Source organism: Echiichthys vipera (assembly GCF_963691815.1).
Source record: "Echiichthys vipera genome assembly, chromosome: 3".
Taxonomy (NCBI): Eukaryota; Metazoa; Chordata; class Actinopteri; order Perciformes; family Trachinidae; genus Echiichthys; species Echiichthys vipera.
Genome location: NC_139828.1, coordinates 19,968,440 through 19,995,628, shown reverse-complemented (window position 1 = coordinate 19,995,628; position 27,189 = coordinate 19,968,440). Strand labels below are relative to the sequence as shown.

The 27,189-nt window shown below is 42.3% G+C and overlaps 2 protein-coding genes across 2 annotated transcripts; one reads left to right on the top strand and one right to left on the bottom strand.

Annotated features, from left to right (window-relative positions):
• The first annotated feature begins 974 nt into the window (after positions 1-974).
• ddx49 (DEAD (Asp-Glu-Ala-Asp) box polypeptide 49) lies at positions 975-8,306 on the top strand. Its single transcript, XM_083911398.1, has 13 exons — positions 975-1,220; positions 2,359-2,482; positions 2,899-2,984; positions 3,106-3,227; positions 3,535-3,722; positions 4,506-4,646; positions 4,973-5,048; positions 5,452-5,528; positions 5,670-5,767; positions 5,870-5,944; positions 6,932-7,020; positions 7,296-7,367; positions 8,111-8,306. The coding sequence occupies exons 1-13, from the start codon at positions 1,106-1,108 to the stop codon at positions 8,285-8,287; spliced, it is 1,440 nt and encodes a 479-aa protein (XP_083767524.1). The 5' UTR covers positions 975-1,105; the 3' UTR covers positions 8,288-8,306.
• An 84-nt stretch (positions 8,307-8,390) lies between these two features.
• Positions 8,391-25,550, bottom strand: LOC310945335 (regulator of nonsense transcripts 1). The gene is made up of 24 exons (XM_083911397.1): positions 25,193-25,550; positions 24,697-24,839; positions 24,170-24,259; positions 23,644-23,811; positions 22,494-22,674; positions 22,110-22,271; positions 21,764-21,851; positions 21,381-21,479; positions 21,111-21,219; positions 20,706-20,865; positions 20,321-20,439; positions 20,032-20,196; positions 18,743-18,857; positions 18,399-18,542; positions 17,810-18,023; positions 17,549-17,666; positions 16,967-17,123; positions 16,623-16,765; positions 16,050-16,224; positions 15,774-15,855; positions 15,469-15,633; positions 14,741-14,961; positions 11,870-11,992; positions 8,391-11,275 (listed from the first exon to the last, which is right to left on the bottom strand). Exons 1-23 carry the CDS (start codon positions 25,361-25,363, stop codon positions 11,873-11,875), a joined length of 3,309 nt encoding a protein of 1,102 aa, XP_083767523.1. The 5' UTR covers positions 25,364-25,550; the 3' UTR covers positions 8,391-11,275; positions 11,870-11,872.
• Between the last annotated feature and the right edge of the window lie 1,639 nt (positions 25,551-27,189).

Sequence of the window (27,189 nt, the reverse complement as noted above, 5' to 3'; positions counted from 1 at the left end):
CATTTTGTTCAGCTGTGAGAATATCGGGCACAGAGTGGAAATACATGTTCACGCTTGCCTCGTAAATCTCTAATTCATTCTTTATAATAAAGCCCACATCATGTTGCTCCTGTTTGATGAAACAGTTTAACAGCAAAGGATATTGGTCAGATTCTGTCACTTCTCCTTTGATAGTCTAAACTTTAAAAAAAAAAAGTGACATGACATGAAAAATGATCTCATAATTCATGTCAATGTCATGTTCAATATTTAAAAAAACAAAACTGAGAATATCTGAGGTGACCTGAGATTAACTGTCTCTGAAGTGTCTTCCTCTCATGAAACCACAGCACATCCTCCGCTGACCTACTGCTGGAAATGTGCAACCATTTACACTAGACCACATGTACGACAACCCCTCTCCTCCCTGCTTCTCCTTTCATATCTACACAGGCACACACACACACACACACAGGCTTGCACACACACATCTGGCCGGGGGGTAAATTAACTAACATTCCCACAGAGGCTAATCTCCACGCCTCTACTGTGACAAGATAATAATAATAAAATAAGGGACAGCAGCTCCTCTGGCAGCTAAATATGTATCTACCTGCCACAGCCTGAGGGACTCACTATAACATTCAAAAATGCAGGGATTTATGTCTAATTGTTTAAAATTGTACTGTACCGTACTGATTATGAATTGTAATATTGTAATATTAGATTAGAGCAGGAATACGCTGCACAGTGCTCTGGCATCTTGTTCCTTCTGCTGCTCAACTCAGGCTCAACGAGTCACTCATAGAACTTATCTGGTAGGATGACCGATCCAAGATGGCGGCCGCATTTCTCGCGGCCCAACGTTCGATGCGGCATCTACTCTTTATATGTCTATGGTACCAACAGTTTGACCAGCAGAGGGCAGCAACGCGCATGCGCAACCTCCCTTTGTCATGAAGAAGAAGACAAACACGTCATTCTGTTACGTAATCATGCAGCGACCATCGATGTAGCACACGAGGATGTTTTACTCTGCGTTAAAATCGAGTATTTCAGTGATTATTTTGTAAGATAACGTACGCGAAGGCACCCATCGAGCCCCAGAGGAGGAGATAAATCAGACATGGCGGACTTCTCGTCTCTGGGTCTTTCACACTGGCTGGTCCAACAGTGTCAGCAGCTGGGCATCAACAAACCCACTCCTGTCCAGGAACACTGCATGCCTGCGATACTGGAAGGTAAGACCACCAGGACCACCGCTACTGTCCACCTGTACAGGAAATGTCCTCTTCACTGCCTTGAAACATCTATTCATTTAATGGTCAGTGATTATCAGGCAAGATAGTAGTTCTAACTTTATTTATTTAGCACCTTTAAAACTCACTTTCAGAATCAGGATCTCTTTATTGTCATTGCACATAGTACAACGAAATTCAAGTGTCATCCAGATGGTGCAAATTACAGCAACACATTTTAAATATGAAAGAAAAGTCACGCTGCTGGGCCTTCTTGACTACTGTGGTGGTGTTTGTAGTCCAGGATGTCCATTACAATGCACATTTTCATCTCCTGCTTTTCTATTTCTTTGCACTATTTAGAAATTATTAATTTATTATTATTTATTTTGTTCTCTTGCACTGAGTCAGAGAGAAACGTATTTTCGATTCCTCTGTATGTCTGGCACAAATTGCAGAATTGACAATAAAGCTGACTTTGACAGAAAGACAAAAGACTAAAGCACATAGAAGTGTGTGTGTGGGTGTGTGTATATACACACACACACACATCAACAAGTCAAGATACACGATAGGACACCAATAACAAAAAGTAGAAACGACAAGTGAATAATACAAATTAAGTTAACAGATGAATAAATATATAAAATAATTAATAAGTAAATGAAATGACTACAAATAAAGAAAAAGACGACATCACATAAAAGCAAGTCTGTGTGTATTACGAAGTGATTTCAAAGAAGTCAGTGATTCAGCAAACCTTACCTGGATAAACACCTGGGAGATAGTAGATAAATACTGCCGAATCAGCTCTCAGTTCATATTAAATGATTATTATTAACTGTTGAGTACGATTCAGAGGTCAATACACATTAGCAGTCAACTATAAAATGTCAACAAATAAAAAAAAATCAACTGACTGCTGCAAAACTTGCCATAAAAATCTCTGGATTAGAAAATGTTTAAAGTGATGACTTTAGTTTGCAGATAGGCGAGGATACATATAAATATAATAAATGTTCTGCGGAGTTTGGTATGGTCCCCAAGTATTACAATCATTTAAGTAAAATCCTCTGGACTCACCACAAAGTATAAAGTAAAACCAGACTTCAGGTGAATGTCTTGTGTTTTCTCCTCACAGGGCGGGACTGTATGGGCTGTGCTAAAACCGGAAGTGGGAAGACTGCAGCTTTTGTGCTCCCAGTGGTGCAGAAACTGTCAGAGGACCCATATGGCATCTTCTGCTTGGTGCTCACTCCGACCAGGTCAGTGCTGCGTAGTGTCAGAGTCAGCCGGAAGATCTCCCTACACATCTAAAACACTTAAACATGTTTAAAAATAAACTATTATTTAACATCACAGCTTTAAGAGAAAATGTTTTTTCTGATCGAATACTCCAATGGTTAAGGACAGGTTGTCAGTCCTTCAAAATAAAAGCACACTGGGGCTAAATTGAACATTCTGGTGTATAGAGTTTTATTCTAAAGCTGCAATTTTGAGTTTCCTCCTGTATTTTCACTTCAGATAAGAACAACATTAAATTACAAACATTTTTTAAAATATAAAATCTGTTTCAATCAAATCTATATTGCATGTGTCATTGATACTTAAGATAAGATGAACAGCATTTTGAGGAATATCTTCTCGTATTTCCAGCTAATGATGTTGTGATGTCATGCAGGGAGCTCGCCTATCAGATTGCAGAGCAGTTTAGAGTCCTAGGGAAGCCGCTGGGTCTGAGAGACTGCATCATCGTTGGTGGAATGGGTAATCATTTATTCTGAAAGTCTGCTGGAGTTTAAAGGCTTGGGAACCCTGCCTCCAGTTTCTGTTGAATTATTGTCTGAGCCTCTCTGTGCTGACGTTGTTGCTGTTGTGCAACTGACAGACATGGTGAGCCAGGCCATGGAGCTGTCCAACCAGCCACATGTGGTCATAGCGACGCCCGGACGGCTGGCGGATCATATCCGCAGCTCCGACACCTTCAGCATGAGCAAGATCAAGTTTCTGGTGAGTTCAGGAAGGAACACAAACTGAGACTTGGACAAAGTTTCAACACCTTGTCTCTGTAGTTCTCATTTACTTCAGATCTTTGAGGCTATGCTCTATTTTTCTCATCCCCTTCATAAGATACTGTGATTTTATATTTTATTGTTGTCTTTTAAACAGCTAATTAACCATGAAATTCTGTAGAATCTATAACAAAATCCTGTGCTGAATTTATTAATGCTTTAATTTTTAGATTTGTGTATGAGGATACTAGATAAGAATTCTGAAGGTAAGGTTCGTCTTCATCTACCGTCATTGTGTTTGTCAGATTTTGGACGAGGCGGACCGGCTGTTGGAGCAGGGCTGTACTGACTTCACCAAAGACCTGGAGACGATCCTGGGGACTTTACCGGCTAAACGGCAAACGCTACTGTTCAGCGCCACACTCACCGACACCCTGCATGAGCTGAAGAACATCGCCATGAACAAACCTTTCTTCTGGGAGAGCACGTCAGAGTGAGTAACACGCTGCTGTTTTAAAGCCGTTCATAGGAATCTTTAGCAAATGGACAGGATTGATCTGTGTTTTAAACTTTGTGCAGAGGTTTATTGAGTGTATGTGTCACTCTCAAACTACTTATTTGAGGTCCTTTTATTTAAAAAAAAAAAGTGAAACCAGGAGCACCAGTATGGAATATCGGTTTGCCTGTCATCTGATCTGAGATGCAAGTAATCACTGAAGCGTATCTCTGGTATGTAAGGCATAGTCACGCAAATAAAGGGAGTTAAGTGTGGTTGAATGAGCATTCTGCTGGTTTTATTAATGCCCGCACTATTTGCCGGATTCAGATGTGCAGAAAGCAGCTAATCTCATGCAGGTGTATTCCGTGTGGAACAGAAAATGTAATACCAGTAACAGCAGACTCAAAGTAGGTGCCAAATAAAACAATATCACTGCTTGATTTTATTGTTTTCAGCTTTGATGTGGGCAGAAAAATGACATCTAATCTTCATCTGGCTGAACGCGCCTGCAGCACACAGGCTTTTAAATGCAGCGCTGTCCAGCAGATTTCCACATGTTCCCTGCAGCTGAATATGAAGGCTTTCTGATTTAATCATCACTGCAGGAGTAGTAACGTTCAAATCCTTCTCGCACAACCGTCTTGTGAATCGTGGCCCCCGAATCATACACCAGTGCAGGGTCACTGTTCTGTATTGTCTAACCTCTTTGGCAACAGAAAATCTATCCATCTACATCTATGGGGAAACAGTGAAATATCACGTTGTTGTGGTTTACAGGACACGAACAGTGGAGGAGCTGGACCAGAGGTACATCCTCACTCCAGAGAAGGTGAAGGACGCCTACCTGGTCCACCTGATCCAAACGTTCACTGACGAGCATGACGACTGGTCCATCATCATCTTCACCAACACGTGCAAGTAAGAAGCAGTTAAAATGCCATATGCATCGCAGGAGAGCTGGCCAAGACGGGCAGCAGCACAAACACAGTTACAGTCAGAAAACTCAAAAAGAGACGAAATCTATAGGAAGCAAATAATCAAGCAAAGGGAACTCACTAAAGAGAAACTAGTCAATAAATGAATATAACTTTAAGGTGAAAAAGACTTTTATTTTCATGTCTTTGAAACTTTAACCAGTGTGATCAGTAGCCGGTTGTCTCTGTGCGTGTAAAGGTTGTATATTTGGTTCGGTTCAAATGAAAAAGCATTTATTCCATAAAAGAATTGATTACTTCCTTCCTCAGGAACTGCCAGATCCTCAGCATGATGCTGCGGGAATTTAACTTTCCGACCATCTGTCTGCACTCCATGATGAAGCAGGTGAGAACAGTTCAACTTATAGACTACTGTGCAGCTCTGAATTGAATCGATCACTGTGAAAAGGGTGTTTAGTACCAAAGGCCTGCTGAAGGACGTTTTTAGGGTTACAGGGTTAGCCTGTCTCAGAATTTGTTTCACCGGTAAATTAAGTTTGCACGTGCAAAGGTTTTGACTTTGCTTTGTGTGAGAGAAAGGAGAGAGTAGAGATTTTCTCCAACGTGACAGTGTGTCCCTTATCACTGGTCCTTGCAGCTCCTCGACAAGCTTGCATTGGACTAGAAATTATATTTTTCTCACTAGAAAGACAGAATGGTGTAGCGAGGACGAAGCCATGATGATAATGCAGGAACGGTCTGTGAAAGGGATTAAAGCAGAATGATTAACTGCTCTTTATCTTCTCCAGAAACAACGATTTGCAAACCTCGCCATGTTCAAGGCCAGCGTTTTTAAAATCCTGATTGCGACAGACGTGGCTTCCCGGTAAGAAGCTCTGCTGAATTGCTGCATGTCTCAGGGATAATGGCGGTCTTTTTTCACACCTTTTTAAAAGTTTAACAGTTCTCCTTCAAGTTGTCACACAGTTTCAGAACACACATCCTTTTTGTTCTTTCTGAATCGCAGGGGTTTGGATATCCCAACTGTTCAGGTGGTCATCAACCACAACACCCCCGGCCTTCCCAAGATCTACATCCACAGAGTCGGACGAACCGCGAGAGCAGGTAAGCAAGCGATGAGATCTGAAACATCTGTGACTTCCTCTGGATCGCCACACGTCTTAAATAAATGCAGCTAGTACATGACAAGGTTTTCTTCCTCTGCAGGGAGGAATGGAGTTTCCATCACGCTGGTGACGCAGTACGACATCCACCTGGTCCACTCCATCGAAGGAAAGACTCGTAAGTTACTTTGTTAGAAAAACTGGATTTAAAAATGTTGTCCACGGGAAAAACCTTTTTTCCTTTGTGTGCGTTTTCGGAGCTCAACTAAACTCTGTTCTGACCGGCCGGCTCATCTGGACCGCTCTGCAGTGTGAACATCAGCTCAATGGAAGATAACCATTTTTTGTCATGGAAATATGGCAAGTAAATGGTCATTTGAGAGGGCCGGCCCTGAAGCTTTCCAAGCAGCCACATTTAACCCTAATGGAAACACGCCTAATGTTAGCATGATCACTTCTAAAGCATCAATATGGCCCGTAGCTCCTCTTATGTAAATGTTTAATACTCAATAAGAGTTAGGCTTTCCTGTCTTTTTTTAAGTGGTGTGGTAAAGACAGAGAGCGGTAGTTTAGATTTTTTTAAGTGGGGTTATAAACTGTTAGCTACAATTTGGTGGTCAGCACACCCCCAGTTTGGAGAAGCAGGGTACAGGCACAGAAGCCAAGAAATGTGCTGTGGATGTGGGGCAGCAGCTAAACCTATTTTAGCCACGTAGAAAAGTCAATATCAGTGTACTTGTCATTAGACAGCCCTTTCTGACGGGCACCTGAATCTGTTATATACATCTATGCTCTCATCACAGCCATCAGACTCCTTTTGACAAAAACAGTAATTTTACCACACAGAACACCGCTGACTAGCCCAGTTAGTTTGACTATGCTATTGTGTAACTTTGGTGAATCCGTATTAAACCTTTAAAACCCCAAAGTCACAACAACATCTACAGTAGGTAGTAACACACTAACTACGGAGAAGTACCTCATACAACCTCACTTCAGAAAGTCTGAACTGTCCCTTTAAGGTCCCCGACCAGATAAGAACAAACGTACATGGCCTCACCCACTTACCTAAAAAACTTCTCACTTCATCATACAAAGTTGAGATGTCCTGAGCAATACCAGATCCCAGAGGGTTGTTTCTCAACAAACAGTTGTGTTTCCACAGAGACAAAGCTGAAGGAATATCCTGTGAAGGAGAAAGAAGTCCTGAAGATCCTCACCCAGGTCAATGTGACCAGACGGCAGTGTGAAATAGTACGGACGCCTCTTTTCTTCATATTTAGTTCCCTCTTGGTAGTTAAGTGCTTAACAGTTTATGTTAATTCAACCTGTCTCGTGCAGGACTATGGTCATGATGGATTTATAAGAACCAGGACTTTTTTTTCTTTCATTCTACTTAATGACTAACAACATATACGTCTTCAGACATGGCTGTTCATATTTTTCAGACTAGACACAATTGTTAGATTTGTATTTTCTCATTTAATGACTTGAAACGTTTTGACGGTAAACTCTTCTCTGCATCCTAGAAACTCGAGTCAACAGATTTTGATGAGAAAAAGGAGATCAACAAGAGGAAACAGCTGATCTTGGAGGGAAAGGTATGTTCTTTTTTTTAATCAGTCAGCACATTTCCCATGGGTTCGAATATGCAACACTAAATCTATGTTCAGGTTTTTTGGAAAGTGTGTGGTACCAGTTATAGGTCAAATGGAGTGTTAGTTTACTACACTTCTTCAACTGGACATTCAAAAATGTGCCATTTGTGTATAGGAAAGAAACATCAATAGTCAATACGCATGGTAAATTAAGTTTATAATGCTGAATTAATGTATGAGTTATTTACTGGAGAAGTTCTTCCACGAGTTGTATCTGGAAATCAATTATTTCTTATAAACGCAACTCAAACGAGGGCTTTTGGTGCGTTCCATTAACATTGGAGCGATGTCATGCCCGAGCTGACCATGTCAGAGTTCTTTTTTCTCAATGATCAGCCACAAATACCCCGGGTCTTTCCAGGACCCCTCTTTTGAAGTCAGTGTGGTACCAATGTGAGCATAGATTCTGCTGGATTGATTCTAGATCTCTGAATTATCTCCAATTTGTTTGGCAATACAAATAGAAAATGTATTTTAGTGAAATATTCATTCATTCATCAAGTCATTGTCAGGCCAAGTTCCAGTAACACAGGTGGCTTTAATTCTTCACTTTTGAGACAGACCCTTTCCAGCATCAATCTGTAAAAGTTTCCAGTGTGGGAAAAAAAAGTTCCTTGATACAAACTGAAATGGTATAAACCTCATTTGGAACCAGTTAATTAATGAAACTGTTGTTTCCAATTCAGGATCCAGACCTGGAAGCGAAGAGGAAGGCTGAGCTGGAGAAGATCCGGGGCCAGAAAAAGAAGTTTAACCAGAAAATCCAGGAGAGCATTCAGAAGCAGAAACGTGGACAGCTGAAAAAGAAACTGATGAAGAGAAAACAGATGAAAAAGAAAGAAGTGCCACAGGCAACAGCCTAAAACCTGCTGGGACTTGTGTATATACTAAACGTTTTACAAATGTACATTATCTAATGTTTTCATGTGAGCATCTGCAAATAAATTTAAACCTGTGCTGAATTTTATGACATTAAAAAACTACTGCTCAAATTGACAGCCTTTATTGATTCAGTTTAACAAGGAACCACCATGTTGTGATGAAACTTCACTGCAAAGACATTTCAAATAGGTATTTACATCACATGGAGCTCTCAATCTCTGCCTGTTGACATATAGAGGAATCAAGGGTTTGGATGCAAATGTTTAACAACTAATTTACGACTGAATCACTTCTTCAATGGTCACTGCACGTGTTGCAATTCATTGTGGCTCTGAAGATGGAAAAACACCAAAGCAATAATATTACGGCAGCAGGTTCTTAAAGCTATAACATGTTAGGATTTCAGGGTTGATATGTGAAACTAATTCATTGCACAAAAGAGATTCACACAATGTCATCAAAACAAAACTATTTCTACTTCAATTAAACATGGCAACATCTACTTGCAACATGATTGTCACATGTCTGCTGAAATGAAAGCAGGTGGGAAACAACAGGAGTACATTCTTACTGTGTTCAGAAAGCGTCTTTGCTGGAAGAGTTAAAAAACTACAATCCCTCGGAGAGTTTGGGGAGAAGATACAAAACTAATGAAAGGAAGTTGTGTCCGCTTCATTCCCGTTGTCAGCAAGTTGCGACAAAAACAGATTTCTAGTAAAACTTCACAAAATGGCTAAATAACACCCAACTGAACAAAACATGACACGCAAAGCGGCGAATCCACTAAAAGCAAAGTTTGGATCAACTTAAGGTTCACACAGTTCTCCAGGAAGGGGTTTAGGATTCACATGAATCTCTACAAGGAATATATAATGCAGGCCAAACAGCTTTGCACAAATCAAAAGTCCACAGAAGGAAAAAAATATATTCTACCAGCCTGATTTGTTTTACTCCAGAGAAGGAAGGTGGCTTTTTTCATCCGCCTGTCCTCTGGGAAACGACCCAGCTGCTAAACTCACTGACCTCATCTTTACCTGGCCTGATTTCATTAAAAAAATAAAATACATCAAGTCCTTTTCTGTGTTTCTTCAGCCCTCTGATGTCTGGAAGGGTTTGTATGCTGGTAGTTTGATTTGAACTACATTCATGCTTGCACTGCAGCTGTTTATCTGAAGGTGATTGGTTATAGGCACTGATTCAGGTTTCTCATTCATTTCATTTATCTTCTCTCGTCTAATAAGTACTGATGGCATTTCCACTGTGTGTAACTGGGGTATGTTAAAGTTTCAAAATTTTGCATCTACACAGAAACCAAAAATCTTTCAGATTACCTTGATTTTTTTTAATTACAGGGCTGTGTTGAGATTCTACACTTCCTTTGTTAAAGTCATAATTCTTCAACCCCTGATTATCTTTAGATTTGTGTGGCTGGGCGACACAGCCATCAGCCTGGCTATATTGCTCATCATGTGAACATTATTCACAAAATCAAAATGTGTGAAATCACACTGGGTTTACCTCTACATCTAATGTGTGGTCATGTTTTGGGACTGAACAGTCCTAAAGCAACGTTTGCCTCGACATTTTAACCCCAACAATGACCTGAACTCATTTTCCAGATGATGAAACTCATATCCTTCTCTTCCTCAGCCACCTTCCTTTTCTACTCCTTACCTGTGGTGGATTGATTGCCACGACCGCCTGTAAGCTTAGATTACTATCATCCGTCTTACCCCCTCTTGTTTGGTTTCTTTCACCTCAAGCAGGGATCTGTGTGATGTGTGGACAGTCCACAATCCCCTGAGGAATCGATCAATGCAAAGCATTCAAGCATTTGCCAATCTAAGCGTACACAGAGTGTTTTCAAAAAGACATCTGGTCATGAAGCACAGCAGGACATCAACAACCCTGCTTTCAAAAGATTAAAACAAGGAAAAGCCTTCGCTGAAACATCAAATGACACTGAGTTGACTATTCAATGCTGGTCATGTTTGATAGTTTCAATGACTTTTTTGCAATTTTGTGCTCTGTGATAAGAAAGGTACTTCAGAGAAGAAAAAACTGTCCCATGATGATTGCGATATCAGTGGGATATCATCATGCCTTGAAAAAAACAGTCTGAAATCCCTGTGCCGCTCCACCACTGACGTGTGGTCGAAACCACCCTGTTAAAGACCTCGTAATGAGCCAGTGGTTCTCAAGGCAAATGAAAGGTATTTCAATTCAAGGCTCTTCAATCTCAGACTCAAGCACAGAAACCATGTTTTTATTTCCTCTGGGAGAGGGTGTGTCGACTGCTGCTTCCTTCAGAGGCTGTTGAGGTTTTTTGGGCCCACTGTAAGATTGTTGGCGCCGCTCTCCTCCCATGATAAGCCAAATTTTCGAGATACAGGTTGAGAAACCAACCGACTTTTAACATGGGGATTTTATGTTTCCTGTTCTGATGGCTTTCTCTAATCATGCCCCCTGCAAGTTCGGAGAACAAGTTCTTCAAATTCAGCTGGAAAGCTTCGATCCCCATCTGAAGTTAAGATAGCTTTCCTTCCTTTCCTGGAGGCAGTGGGTTAAAGGGGCTGGCTGGATTATTTTGTTGGGAGTTGAGCCTCATTTGGATTCCCACGAGAGACCGTTGAGATCTCTCCTCCGTTTCCCTCAGCAGCTCGACCACACGCCGCCATCTTCTCGACTCCTCTCCTTCACTTTGCACGGGCATCGGTCCCTGCCTCTCGCTTGTTCACTCGGCCTCTCTTGCCATCTCCATGCCCGTCTGTTCGTGCTCTCTCCGTCTTCTACCCTCTTATTTCTCTCGCTGGTCATTGGTTTGGTTTCGCTATCCCGTCGCGTTCACTCGGTGGTGCTTCGGTTGTAGCAGAGGAAAACAGGTATCCATTTTATGTTTTTATTATTTCCCAGATTAAAAAGCTGATGAACTAAGCTCAGCTGAAGCCTAGCTCCCTTCTTCAGGTGACCTGCAAGATACAAAACAGGTTTATAATCTTTTTTCCACAACATGAAGATGATTTGTTCATTATTTTTTGACACAAAAGACATGCGCAATGCTGGCTTTAGCAGAGACCCAATTAAAATAATGATTTTTTGGCTCCAGTGGAAGAAAATAATGACTTCAGTGAAATGCAATTAACTGATACAGTACTAAATATCTTAATAATAGGCTCAATTGCCATGCTACACCTTTCTGCATCACTGTTACAAAATTTAACGTTCATTTAACAGTTCATTTAACATTAGTTGCAGCAGGACAAATACCTCACAAAGTGCAGGTAAGACATCACAAAACAGTGACACTAATGACCTAAAAGTTTAAACTCATCTAAAGTCAATTTAGTTTCTATAGAGCTGAGAGCAATAAACTCAGATATTAAATTCTCGAAAGCTTGAAAAGGCTGGACACATCTAAACCTTTCATAAGCTGTAGGCCTATAAGATAAAATGTGATTTACATGATAAGAAATTAAATGTCTGACAAGATTGCTGTTTTACAACTGGACACATTCCTTTCAGTAAGGAAACATGATAACAAAAGACTCCTGACAAGTACTTACACTCTAGTACTGTGACAGTCCAGTCACCCCACCGTGTTGGTATGCGCGTTCACCCTGGTAAGTCGAATCCTGGGACAAAGCCACATCAATTTGGGACTTGAACTCGTCGCCCAGGTAGCTGTCCTGGAGAACAGGAGGACAGAAACATCATTGCAGACACATTTTCAGCCTTTATCAGTGAGATCTATGTCAGGAACTCTAAATATCTTCTAATGCAAACCTATATATTTGATCTAATATACTGTATATATATTTATATTATTCCTTCCTTATTTTTACTGGATTTGTACTATGATCAGTGCAACAAAAATATACTACTTAGTATTGAATTTAATTCTTAATTAAGACAATATATTTCTCCAAAAGACACATTACTGTCAAATATGCCCTATTAAAGGTATATTGTCTTCAACATAAAGTACATGATAATAGAATAGAATAGTTACTTTAATGATCCCAAACTGGGAAATTATTTTGTAACAGCAGTAGTGGGTCAGCAAATAAAAACTTTGTACATAACATAAATAGAATCCAATATATACATAGTGTATTTATACAGTGCACAGTGTGCTATAAACAATAAACAATAATTATATATACAACAAAATATACTATAACAATAATAATATATACAAACAAAACAGTAGAGAGAGCAGAGTTCTCTGTCAGTCAGAGGTGAGAGAGTTATTATATACAGTGATGGATTGTGGCAGGAAAGATTTCCTGAATCTGTTGCTACGACAGCGAAGCTGAAGCAGCCTTTTGGAGAAGGTGCTCCGCTGTCTGACCAGTGTGAGTTGGAGAGGGTGGAGAGGATTATCCATGATGGATAACAGTTTTTTCAGTGTCCTCTCAAACAACAGCCTCCAGAGTGTCCTGTTTGCAGCCAATCACAGAGCCAGCCTTCCTGATCAATTTGTTGAGTCTGTTGGTGTTGCTGGCGCCAATGCTGCTTCCCCAACAAACCACAGCAAAGAAAAGTACACTGGCCACCACAGACTGATAAAAGATCTCTAACATCTCGCTGCACACGTTGAAGGATCTCAGCTTCCTCAGGAAGTAAAGTCTGCTCATCCCCTTCTTGTACACAGCTTTAGTGTTAGATCTCCAGTCCAGTCTGTGGTTGATGGTAACACCCAGGTACTTGTAATCCTCCACATCCTTTCCCAGAATGCACAGATGTTGGAAAGCCATGTTCCTCTTCTTCCAGAAATCTATCACCATCTCTCTGGTCTTGCTGATGTTCAGCCGCAGGTGATTCTGTCCAGTCCACTTCACAAAGTTGTCTACCAGTGCCCTGTACTCCTCCTCCTGTCCCTCACTTATACACCCAACAACAGCCAAGTCGTCAGAAAATTTTTGCAGGTGACACGACTCAGTGTGGTACTGAAAGTCAGTGGTGTATAAGGTGAACAAGAAAGGAGACAGTACAGTCCCCTGTGAAGCTCCTGTTTCACTAACCACCACATCAGACAGAACACTGCCCATACGGACAAACTGGGGCCTGCCTGTCAGGTAGTCAGTAATCCAGGAGATCATTGTGTCATCTACTCCCATCACCCGCAGCTTCTCCCCCAGTAGCAGTGGCTGAAGGGTGTTAAAAGCACTAGAGAAATCAAAGAATGTGATTCTCACAGTACCTCCTCCACCATCCAGGTGCAAATGGGCTCGTTGCAGCAGGTAGATGACAGCGTCATCAACTCCCAAGTGGGGCTGGTAAGCAAATTGCAGAGGGTCTAGCAGGGCTCTCACCTGCGGCCTCAGGTTGACCAAAACTAGTCTCTCCAGCACCTTCATGACGTAAGATGTGAGGGCCACTGGTCAATAGTGATTAAGGTCTGATGGTGTCGACTTCTTTGGAACAGGAATTAGGCAGGAAGTCTTCCAGAGCACTGGTATTCTCTCCTGACCAAGGCTCAGGTTGTAGAGGTGTTGTAGGACAGGAGACAGCTGGCTGGCACATGTCTTCAGGATCCTGGGGCTGATACCGTTGGGGCCTGCAGCCTTATGCTGGTGGAGTCTCTCCAGCTCTCTCCTAACCTGGCCTGCAGTCACAGTCATGCGAGGGAGGCTGCTGGTGTCTTCGGTGGAGGACGAGGAGGTGGAGGAGGAGGAGGAAGAGGAGGAGAGGTGCTGCACAGGAGAGCTCACAGCAGGGGATTGAGAGGGAGGGGAGGAAGCATTTGGGGCAGTGAGGGTGTGTGGGGATCTGGAGGTGTCATGGAGACGACAGAAGGCTGTGAGCTGAACCTATTGAAGAATCTGCTCAGCTCGTTTGCCCTCTCCAGGCTGCCTGATGACTGTCTGCCGCTCACCTTACACCCAGTGATCTGCTTCATACCAGTCCACACATCCCTCACATTGTTCTGCTGGAGTTTGGCCTCCAGCTTCCTCCTGTAGACCTCTTTACAGGTCGTCAGCATATCCCTGAGTTCATGCTGCACTCTCCTCAGTTCTTCCCTGTCTTCAGACCTGAACGCCCTCTTCTTCTTGTTAAGAAGGGCTTTCAGTGTATGCATCCTTAGCATTTGCATACAACAGATCCAGTGTGTTACAGTCTCTAGTGGGGCAGTCAACATACTGGTGAAATGTTGGGAGGATTTTATCCAGTGAGACGTGATTAAAATCCCCAGTGATGACAACAAATGCAGCGATAAACAAGCGATAATTCACAAAGTGCAACTTCCAAGTATTTGTGAACTTTCAAAATAAAAAAAGGATTAAATATATATATATATATATATATATATATATATAGACACACACATACTGTATATAAATAAACTATTTATTTATTATAAACATATTAGAAATATCTATTATAAACCTATCTTAAATTACTTTGTTTCTTCTTTTTTTTTTTTTTTTTACCTGGGACAGCTCCGGCTGGGAGAGGCCAGGTTGGCTCATCTGGGAGGGCTGGCTCATGGAGATGTAGCCCTGTGTCAGCGGCCCCTGGGAGAAGGGCTGGGAGGCCCCATCCTGGCTGGCCTGGCTGTTTGGTCCGTTACCCTGACTGGCACCCTGGTGTGCCGATCCACGGACCCTCTGCCGCCCGCCGCGTCCGGGCTTACCCTTCATAGCTCCACGACCTTGATGGGAAAAAAGAGATGATAATCGGATTCAAGACAAACCACCAACCATTGCTTTAAGGTCATTTTATGTTATTTACTCAAGATGAAAGGATGCTTAGTATATATTTGGGATTACTGCTGGTAGACAATAAAGACAGGTTGATTTTGTCCTAACTTGTGGATTGTTAACCCTTTTTGTTTTATCAAGTTAATAGCACATACTACATACTAGCAATACTACATGAAGAAGTGACATTAGTCCAGACCGTAGTCTGATTATCATGTGTAAACACCCTGATCAACCTTACATAATGGATCAGAATCAGAAATACTTTAATAATCCAAGGGGGAAATTATTTAACAGGCTGGAGTAATAACAGGCAGCGTGCAGCTTCCGCGCAAGCGCACCATTATTATAAAAGTGCGCGTGATTATAACTTTTCCTCCCCTAACCAACTTGACCAAAGTTTGCTCATTATCAGTTCACGTAATGGTTCAGTGCACCATCTCAGTGCTGTGTTGTACCTGCAGCAGGGCCATTGGTCTGACCCAGGTAACTGGGTGGAGGCATTGGTGGCATCACCAGGTTGAAGGGTATGGGAATATTCATAGCGGCCATGTGACCAGGGCCTGCCCCAATCATCCCAATCTGGTCGTGAGTTTGAAAGTACATGTTGGACGGACGTCCAGCTGAAAGAAAGCATGCAGAACAAGACTCCTATCAGTTTTTTATTAAGAAAACAAGACCAAGCCTGGTTTTGCTGGACTGTTATGCAGACATTTATTATCTTGAGTCAAACCATAAGATTCTAAATATAGTAGATAAATACCAGCACTGCTGCGGTCGTAGGCAGAGCCTGGGATGAGGGCCTCACGGGCATCGTACATCGCAGTGCTCATAAACCGCCCCCCCTGGAAAACACCAGACAATCGTCATATCATACATCATTATTGCATAATTCACAGATTTAGGGCTACTGTTAAATGTTTTTTCACCAATGGAAAAAAAAGCCAACGCAAATGTCTTTAAATGGCTTGTTTCGTCTTATGACGACATTTGCCTCCAGAGCATGATGGATGCACAGACAGCAGTCTGTTCTACTCACAGGGTTGATGGTGTTGACCAGTTTGCGAGGCTTGCTGAACTGCATGAGGCTCTCCCTCAGGTTGTTGAGGGGTCCTTCCACGAGGACTTTCTGCTCCTTGTAGTTGTTCAGCAGGTTGTTCCATAGCGGCTGCTTGGAGAGGGCCTTGGGGTTTCCCACGATGATCACACCATACCTTCATTCACAACACACACACACAAGACGGCTGCTCAAGGATGGGGTAGGACACTGTAAAATCTTTTGCGCCGAGAACATCTTTTAATTTATTCTGGCACAGGTCTCTGATTACACACCTACATACAATTAACAGTAGCTATCTAAATTGTAATGATTGTTACAAAGTGGATATGTGTTCGCATGCAACAAGTCACCACAAAAAAAATAATATATATATATATATAGGATATACTGTATATATATATCTCAAAAGCTGAATCAGTCTAGCGGTCAATTGTATCTGATTTTATGGTTTATGATTCCTAATTAGCTTCCACAGATAATCCAATTAGATCATCATAAGTGAATAAGCTGGCTGTGTGCTGTGCCATAATTATCCACTGTGAAGGTTTTTACTTGGCTCTGGTCAGTGCCACGTTGAGACGACGTGGGTCATTCAGGAAGCCGATGCCCTGGTGCTCATTGGCACGAACACAAGACAGGATGATGAAGTCCTTCTCTCTGCCCTGGAAGGCGTCAACGCTGGCAATTTCCACTTGCTATAATAGGACAGAACAAGAGGAAGGAGAAGTTACACAGTTACAACAGAGGAACAGAATTTGTCCAACACCACAGAGCAAGCTCACTAATGATAATTAAAGTTTACAATCAACTTGAATTTGACACTATTCTCAGGGAAATTCAAAGGATAAAGTTAGATAAATCTCTAATCACGAGTGTGTCTCAGATGTGTGTGTTACCTGATACAGTTTGGTGTGGAGTGAGCCGCTGAACTGCATGTACTGGACCAGGTAGGAGCGCTGACCCTCATACGGGGTGATGATGCCGATCTGGTCAGGTTTGGCTCCAGCCTTCAGCAGCCTGGTGGTGATCTTCTCCACGTTGGCAGCCTCCGTTCTAAAAAAAACAACAGTATCAGTTAAATATTGTACTGTTCAGTCCTGTGAAAATGGCATCTGAAGACAATGAAAGCCGACCAGTGGTGGCTTAAAAATGCTAATCTTTCTATGGCGCCTCAAAGTTGCATACCCAAGGATGTTGCTACTTGCTAAAGCTACAAAAACTAGAATACCTATTCGTTTGGGTGATGTTGACGTAACTTTCACTGTTTAAGTTTAAGAAGATACAACTTAAAGGTGGAGATGAAATTTAAAGGTATACCGTGCAACCATTTCAGCCTGCCATGCTGGTTTTGGTGTGAAGGTTGAAGGAGAGCACCCCTAGTGTTTGGCTTCAGCTAGTCCTTTATCAAAAGTGTAAGAATGCACTTTGTGTTTTGGGGTAAATAACGCAAAGTAACCCAAGATAATGTGCATCGTTACCTGTTAAGGTAGGATGTTCCAGAGCTGGCAATCTCCTCCTGACCCTGAGTCACGTAGAAGAACATGGGCTTGTCTGGCTGTGGCCACTGGAAGTCAAACCCTTTCTTAATGCGGTCAGCTGCAGAGAACATGAAGATTTCATTATATTTTCAGTCTTAAACACGGTTTGCCGATCTTTTGACCTACTGATGTACCAGCCACAATGACAATTAATTTGCTCCTCCATCACACCAGATAATGAACGGCTGAATCTTGACAAACCTGCGGTGACACCATTCTGCAGGGAGCCCTCATAGAAGATGTTGGAGGGGAAGGCGCTGAGAGCCGGATGCATGCGGTACTGGACCTGCAGGCGAATTGGCCGGATCCCTAGAACCACCAAGCGTTCAAAAAGGGACTGGGACAGACCCGCTTTGGCTGCTTTTTTACACATCACCACGGGACCCAGCTGACAGTGATCACCCACCAGAATGAGCTGGGAGGAGGAACGTAAATCGCACAAGTGTGACAATTGGGTCACAGTAATATAACCATATAATGTAAGACGTTTTTGTTCCTAAATGTTCAGGACAAACAGTTTGGCTCTACTTAACAGATATAATGCATATTGTTAGCATAATAATTAACTTGTCATGTTGATTAAAATTATAGTAAATGCTGCCAGTAGCAGTTGCACATGTTCCTATGACACTCTTCAGTTTTATTACAATTCCCAATTATCTCTTTCTGCTTAAATTCCCTGATTTCAATAGAAACATTCAAGTCCCTTTGGTATTAAAATGTTTTACAACGATACATTTATCCAGCTGTAGGAGTGGAGATTAGTTGTGACTTGTGAGTCTATATTTACCTGCTTGGCTCCAAGCACCACAGGTACCATACACTCTGGCTCGGTGGCCTGGGTGCTTTCATCGATCAGGATTGAGCGGAACTGCATCTTGGCCAGACGAGGGTCTCCAGCCCCGACGCAGGTACAACAAATAACATCAGCATTCTGTAAAAAAAAGAAGACAATTCACAATCGTCAAAGAGAAGGGGGAGCCAGGATACAGTGTGGAACATCAGCGGGTCGATTATAATAGCAAGTTATCATTCTGTCAGATGGAATTGTTTCTATGTAGATTACTATAACAGGCCTGTACACAGATGAGAACAAGAAAACAAAACCAAGATTGACAACAAGCTCCTCCTCACCATGAGCAGCTCCCTCTCAGCCGTGCGTTTTAAAGCCCTGTAGCGCTTCTCATCAGCAGACGACAGCTCACCGGTCTCATCCTTCAGCTGCTGTAGTTTCTGAAGCTCCGGCATACTACAGAGTCACACATCAGACACATCAAGGTGAATACAGAAAACACACTAGAGCTGTACACTACTAATTATCTGTATCTAAAAAAAAAAAAAACCCTGCTCTTGACCCTTTTTGGATCTGGGGACACTGAAATACATGCTACTTGTTATGGCAGCCTCCTCATATTAAGAGAAATTTTCATGCATTTGCAAAATTTTAGGTTCAGATCTAAAAAGAAACCAGGAGTCGATGTTCTTAGGGCGCGCTCACACTATCCTCCCGGACCGAGACCCGGACTTTAGGGTACTTGTCCCCCCTCCCTCTCCCCCCGCGCCCCAGCCCCGTTTGTACTCACACTACCAGGGCCTCGGCCAATACTTCTTGCTGTCCATACGCCTTCAAGCCGTAACACGTCACACGCATTGATCGCGTGTGTGTGGCTTTGTTTACAAATCTTTCCATAGACTTCGGAGTTTTTGTGCGTCTTGTCGACTGTTTTTGAATATTTTCATCCGACCAAATCTGCAGTAGACACTCCACCTCCGCATCACACCAACATGAACCTTTCACCGCCATTGTTGTTGTTGTTAAATGTCCGCGCATGGTCCGTCCTTCTATTTACATGTCCGAACAGGCGGACATAACGCTACTGCCGTAGGGCTCGTGCTCGTGCGCGTACACGTGCGCACGCTCGTGCTCGTACATGTGCAAACGGCTCCGCTAAAGCCCACCTATTTCAAGCGGGCCGTGGCGGCCCAGCTGGCCCCAGTTGAGCGCGGAGCGGGTGCGCTCACACTACTTAAAGGTACTAGACTTTAGCTGAAAAACCGGTTTTGGCCGCGGCCAAAAGGATAGTGTGATCACGCTCTTAGTTGCCAAAAAAGTGAGTATGAGTAAAGTCCAGTTCAGATCAAAGACTTGCAACGAGCCTTGAAACTTGCAATGTGAAGGTCTGCAACATTCTGAAACCTGCCAGTTCACGCCAATGAAACGAGACGGTGTATCATCTGCAACGTTCTAAAACAGTTTTGTCTTGTCACAAATCTTTGGTTTGAACCAAGAGAACCTGGTGAGATTTGAGGTCCAAGTGACAGAACATGATAAATATGGAGGTGTTGAAATGTGTTTGTACAAAGCAGAATTCAAGTATCAATGGCTTTTGAGTCCAGGGACAATTTCCCTACTTGCCACTGACCTGTCCATGTTGCTGATCTGGTTGTGCAGAGCCAGGAACGACACTGGTGACTCAATGGCCTCTCGGCTCTTGGCACACAGCCTGACGACCTTCAGTCCCGTCTTGTCAATCTTCTCAGTCAGCTGATCCACGGCAATGTTACTGGGCGCACACACCAGAACTGGTCTGCAAACGTACACACCATAGAGAGTTAGGACAAAAACAATTACCGTATGTAAAATACTGCAGCTGGAATAAGAAAAAAATAACATAACAGATTTATTTTAGTATTTTTAAAAAGTATTTTTACCCGTTGCCTTGTCGGGACAGGTGGTAGACGATAGTGGCAGACGTTACAGTCTTCCCAGTTCCAGGAGGACCCTGGATCAGACTGAGAGGCCTCTGCAGCACCGTCTTCACAGCGTACACCTGAACATATAAGTAACAGAGAGGATTCAGCCCAGATGAACGCACTTCACTCAATCCACTCGCAATGATGATGGAAGATACAAATCCCACATTTAAAAAAGGTCTGCTCTACTAAGTCACACACTTTCTTTGTTTTTAAAATGTACGTGATAAATCTAAGTAAACAAGACAAGTCAACTCATACCTTTTCCTGCCATCATGTCTTGAAGACATATGGGCAAATAATAAGAGGAATAACAGGGACTCAGTGTTTTGTGATGTCTGACCTGTGAGTGATTGAGGTCAGGCAGGCCCTGGGCAGTGAAGCGCTTTGGCAGCTGGCACTTAATGGTGACATCCTCCACTTCATGGCCCAGCAATTTGTGGTAAATGTAACCAGACACGGAGGTCTCATCCACCGCAAACGTCTTCAGGGCGCTCTGCATCCTGCAGCAACACAAATGTGAGTCATTGTCACTTTTTTATCAGTGAACCTCTGTTCTTACCGAGGTGAACTAGGCCTCACATTTTTACTTCACAAATGATAGACATGACTGATTTACACAAAAGTACCTCCTGTAAACATCAGTTTAGTAATGTGCACTGTTAATCATATACTGTAATGTGGAGTAATACAGTGAATTAAAGGCCTTAAAATGAAATGTTTTCATCACATTAAAATTTCAGCCTACCTATCAAAGGACGTAGACTTCCAAACAAAGTCCACCTGGAAGTTGTGGGGGATTTCCACAGGCGCTCCAACACTGCTCCTCAACTCAATGGCAATTTCATCCCCATAATCTTTAAACAACACTATTAAGGAAGTAAACATTACGTTGTCTATACTAGTATAGTTTTTATGGTAAAAACTTTATACAGTATTTTGGTGCCAGCATAATGAGCCAGACTTGATGACGCTGCAATGCAATGGATGATACAAATGCTAACTGTATAAAAGATACTGTCAGGGACTTTGATGACATGACCGATCCCTTTCCACAGCGGGGCCAGGTCTCCCTTGTACCGCAAGCAGATCTCGTCACCTTGCATCAGTCGCATATCTGGGATTGATAAAAGGACACTAGTTAGACCCTATTCTATGCTCAAAATGGCCCACAAATAAACTAAGGATGATGGGCTATGTTCACAAACCAAATGATACAATACCGTGCCCGCACAACAACCCACTACAAAAACAGAGGCAACGACACAACCAAGCACACATGCCACCATAAGATGCAGGGCTGGGGGAGGTTGCGTGCAATTCTTAGGACTGAAGGGGGATGGGGAGGGGCGCTATCTGTACCACAGAACGTCTGGGAGGAAGTCAAACTCAGAGAATTACCACCTGAATCCGTCTTGGGCAGTGTGAAATAGGCAATCCGCTTTTTATTCAGCCCCAGGTCCCACCTGACTGTTATATTGTCTTGGGTCTGCAAATAGAAAAGAAAAAAATACATAAATATTGAATCAAATAATAATAAAGAGGTCAAAGGCATAAGGTCACATCAACGTGGCATTATCTCTCTAACCATAGCAAGACGCCTTGCACCAAGAATATGCCTCACTATGATCACAGTTACAGAACAGGAATAGCATCATAGCATCATATCCTCACATCACATTCTGCAGTTTTTTAAAAATAGTCTCTGAATTAGAAAGTTTCCAACTTAAAAGTGAAGTTCAGGTACCTGGGACTCCTTAAGCTTCTTGTCGTAGTCAGCCTCCAGTTTGACCAAAGGGCCAAAGATGTTTTGGTACTGGTAGGCATCCTCATAGCGCAGCAGCACATGCTGGGGCTCCTCGTCCACTCCTGGTTTCTCCAGGTCCTCCAAGGTGGCAGTGGGGTTGTCCTGAGAGGAAATTAAGTCAAAGCAAGCGTCAATTCAAATCATATATCTTATCACTCTTATTCCACTATTTAGTGGCAGATGTCTTTTAAAAAGGGATATACCACTGATGGATACCATTCGCTGTAAACAGCTATAACTTTCAACCCATTAGCCTGTGCCTGCCAACCTACTGGTCACCACACTGCTCTGAACATGTAAACATGGAGCCTGTCAGCTGTATACCTTCCAGAGCTCCTCCAACTTGTTGATCTGCTGGGCGGTGATCTGACGGGCCCGAAGCTGCTCCTGCTCCGATGGGATCTTCACCAGCCAGGACAGGAAGCAGCGGTCCTGGATCAGTGGCTGCCACTGCGAACTGTCCCAGTTGATGTCCTTCAGGCTACTCTGGCTGGCACAGGGCTGCCTGGATGGAGATACAAGGTTCATACAGATAGAAGTGAAGATAGTGTGTGATTTTTTTAACAATAATTAAACCATTACAGAGGATGTAAAAAAAATCTATTTGTCTTCCTGCCTTTAGTTGATTTCTCACAGTAATTCTTGCGGCATGTCCCTATGACCACGGAAAGGGTTAATTTGATTGCAAAAAAAGCAGGAAGCAAAAGATAAAGGTCTGTAGACATCAGCAGGGTGTTCTCCAAGAAACAGCTCCAGATTAAATATGCAATTACTCACATCTGTTGGACAGTTGAGACACATTTTGGGGAAATCTAGCAGGTTGTTGAATAAATGTAAAATTAATTAGTGCAAGAATTATGCCAAAAATATGTTTGAGGTCGTTTTAGAAACAGTGTCACGAGAGCACTGACAAGTTATTTTTTCACTCCATAATTAACCGCTCAATATATAACCACACAGTCCTAGCTGTCCTGTTACAAATATATTAATTTAATTATATTCTGGTCATTCTGTCATGTTTCATTTAATCAAGGTAATTTACCCCAGAGCAGGGCTAGCTTTATGTGTCAGTACAATGTTTATTTAGATTATGTTTCTTTTCTTGGCGCCATTAACAAGTTGAAGATTTGATTGTCTACCGAGAAAAAATTGCAACCATAAACTTTCATCAGCAGGCTATTTTGTAGTATTCAGACATTTCAGGGAATCTGCATCTGTTTCCTGAGCCTCAGGATGCATGACAACTTATGCTACGTAAGGGCTGAAACCTGATCAAAGCTCACGATAAACTTCCTGTTTCAAAGCATTCATTTGCATATTTAGCTTCAAGTTAATGCTTCAGAGTAGCTTATGATGAGTGTCAATAATTAATTGTAAATGCTGTCCACTCTACAGAGACACTCTACAGAACATATTGGATTTTTAGGCACTGGTTACAGGATGGTCTGCCTATGTACGACAAGGCTGCACTTACCTGCAGAGAAGCACCACCACAGAATCGGCCTTTGCAGGGATGAAGCCCAGGAGGAAGACGTTGCGACAGCCACAGTTGTAACACTCAAGCACGGTCTCACCCAGCGGCCCATCTTTATGCAGCGTCACCTCTTTGCATTTGGCTCTCACCAAGTGGTTCACAATGTGACTGGAATACAGAAAGCAAGAGTCAAATATACATTATTAATTGGTCCATTGGTTTAGTATTTTTGCATTGCTTTCCAATGTCAACAGCTAACAGGACATAAACTTGGACACACACACTTCCCTACCAATGCAGCTGCAATAAAAGGTCTGAAGACCCATACAGATCATCATACAGATCTTTACACACAGTTCCAAAATTCGCTGATTGTGATGTGGGTGCTAAAAGTAGAATAACTAACATTTATTGTAGTGTCTGATATTTTTATTTTGATATGAAGTTTAAGTGGGGTGTCTACGTTTAATAACTTCATGTGCACATATGTGGGGTAATAAGAGGTGAAGATGAGTTGACTACACACCTGCCAGAGGTGTTGCCACGTCCATTACAGAACCACTTCTTGCTGGTATTGCAGTAAACCACACACGCTGGATCGTGAATACCACAGTAGCTGAAAAAACAAACAAAAATGTATCAAAACAGCATCTCACTTAATGTAGTATATAGTACATGTAAAGTCAAACAGTATATTACATATACACGTCAAACTGACAAAAGGTTGAATTACAGCGGAAGCACACATGATATTAAGTGTATGAAGGGTTGACATGTTGTATCCAACACGTATATGTGTTTTTAAATAATTCAACCTTTCTCACAGCAAATTTCATGGCCTCACGTTCTCATCAAACCTGCAGGACTCACTCACAATTAAAACTTCTAAAAGTCAACCCAAATTGAAGTTGTTAATGTAGAACAACTTAAAATTAAAATGAGCATGCGTTATATTAAAAAAATACTAATGTGTACATGGAAATTCTGACTTTCATTATATTATATATCCTATTATATAATCACTTCCTCGTGGTGTGGCTCCTGTCAGTGTACCTGCAGGCGTGCACAGGAAGGTCTTTGGTGTAGTACGTGTCTTCCTCATCCTCCTCAAAGTTGAGCTCGGCCAACAGCTGGCTGGCTTTGGCCACGGAGTCATCCACTCCACCGTTGAGAAGACCCTCATCAGGACCATTTACCTGCAGCACAACACAAGCTTTACCCCCAAAAACCTGAAGGCTATGATTAACAGCTACAAGACACAACGAGGAAAAGATAGTTAAAGCTCTTCAACTAGTACATCTCCTGTCATCTAAAGTTATACCTATGTGTCTGGTTTGCTTCGAGCAGTTCAAACCAAACGTGCAAGACACCTAACATTACTTTAGGAGTTTATCTTGACGGGCTTGCTAACGCTAGCTAGCAGCGAGCTAACGAGAAGCTAGGTGACGCTACATCCAATGATCGCTATGAGCTAACCGAGCTAACCGCCGCTAACTGCCAGTAAACCGCGCTTTATTTTCGCCCTCCTGTGAAATTGAAAGCCTCTGACCTGGCTGTCCAGCTGGCTCTGGGTCTGGCCTTGAGTCTGTGTCTGGCTGGGGAGGGTGAAGTCGGTGAAGTCGTACTCGGAGCCCTGTGTGTCCGCTCCGAGCAGCTCCGCTTCCTCGGTGTCCAGGAAGGTGAGGGTCTGGGAGCTCGGCCCGTACGCCTCCACACTCATCTCGACTGTCGCTTTAATAGAGCGGTTCTCCGGTGTTCGTCTAAAAGATGAACACAATCTTCACGTTGCTCGTTTTATCGAAAGCTGGTTTATTTAGAGGCCGAGGTTTCAGAGTCTGAGTTTAAACCAAAACAAAAATGGAACCGATCAGAACCTCGAGAGCTCCAGCAGGTCCAACAGCGACAGTGACGAACTTCCCTGCGCCGCTCAGCGTGTGACGTGCACACCGTAGGCCCGATCACAAGGCGAATGGAAGGAGGCTGGGACACTAAAACTGCGTTTGAGTCGTTTTTAGTTCGGTTAACGGATCTGTGTCACCAGTCGGACAGTTTTTCACAAACTTTCTGTTTAACCTACAAATATAAATGACGGCGTAATGTTTTGAGTTAATTTAATGGTTCAAAACTAACGTCTAGCTTCTTAACTTTGTAACCATATATCGATTTAATTTACTAATTTAGCATTGTGTTAACAAGAGTGGTCAAAAGGGCGCTAACACCGGTGAATTAGCCGTGTGCTACCGTCGACCCAAGTCGGTCACTCCGATCTCCTCGCCGTAAACACTGGGAGCTGCTGGTCGTCTGCATTAATATCAATGTTGCCAACACATCCTGAACCATACTTCAATCCATCACAATATGTTTTAACAGCTGCAAACTAAACCGCAAAGTCTTCTTAATTTACATTTTAAATGTAAACCATCACTTGAGCCGCTCAGGCTGAGCGTGGCTGCTTTCTCTCATCAACGTCACTTTTATACACTAATTTGACATGTAAATGTTCATGTACAAATATTAAACTTCTCTTGCAGATTCTTAGAAGTTTGTAAATTAACTCTACTTGCACTTTGGTGTCGATCACCTAGTAAAAGCAACACGAATAGCCCCGAAAATGCGGCAGCTAATGGTGTCCGACTGGTGATGCATTTACGTTGAACCAGCAACAGACTGACCCGAAAACAACACAACGGCTCTTTTAAGAGCCACACACTGCTCTCTAAAGAGTATATTCCTCATGAGTGTCTGAGAACTGCATGAAGTTGACGAGAGTTGGATCAATCAATACATAAAGTCAAATCAAATACAAATAAATTCATTAGCAGTGTTGTACAAATAAAGTATGATTAGCTCTGATTTACAGGAAAAGGTCACAGATTACTTCCAATTGTTCTATGATAGTGCACCAGCATTTGAGCCTGTAATTGCAGTTTAGATGTTACTGCGCATGTGTCATACCCTAAGCGCTCACATTTGATTGTTTGTTTTTGTGTCCCAGCCTCTTTCCATTAGCCTCGTGTAGGCCTGATGATCAATGGAGACGGAGCTCTCACTCTGATGTTGTTTCCGGGTGTCAACACAGGCGCGTGGACATCTGCAGGGCAAACGTGGAAATGCCAGTGCAGGAAATTAGGTAACTTAGTACATTTATTCAAGTACTGTGCCTGGGTAAGATAAAATGCTGTCCTGCACCCGAACGACTATTTCTGCACCTTATTTCCTGACTGACCTCTTGTATTTTTTGACTTTCCATTTTTCTCGAGTTTTTAATTTTAATTTATAATTTATTTTTTTCTAATTTATTTATTTTTATTTTCTTTATCTGTTATTTATTTCACTCGCTTGGTTTTTAATATTATATAGAACTTGTGTAAACAGGCTGTTACTCCCTGTGATGTGCGATCTTCTGTATTTAAAAGGTTTATATTTGAAACTGGGAGCTGACACGTTTAGATGACACCTAATATTTTGTATAATATCCCTTCCTTCCACACAGTAAGCTTACTTTATGTTTAGGTTTACATACTAGTGCTAAAACCGCATACTAAT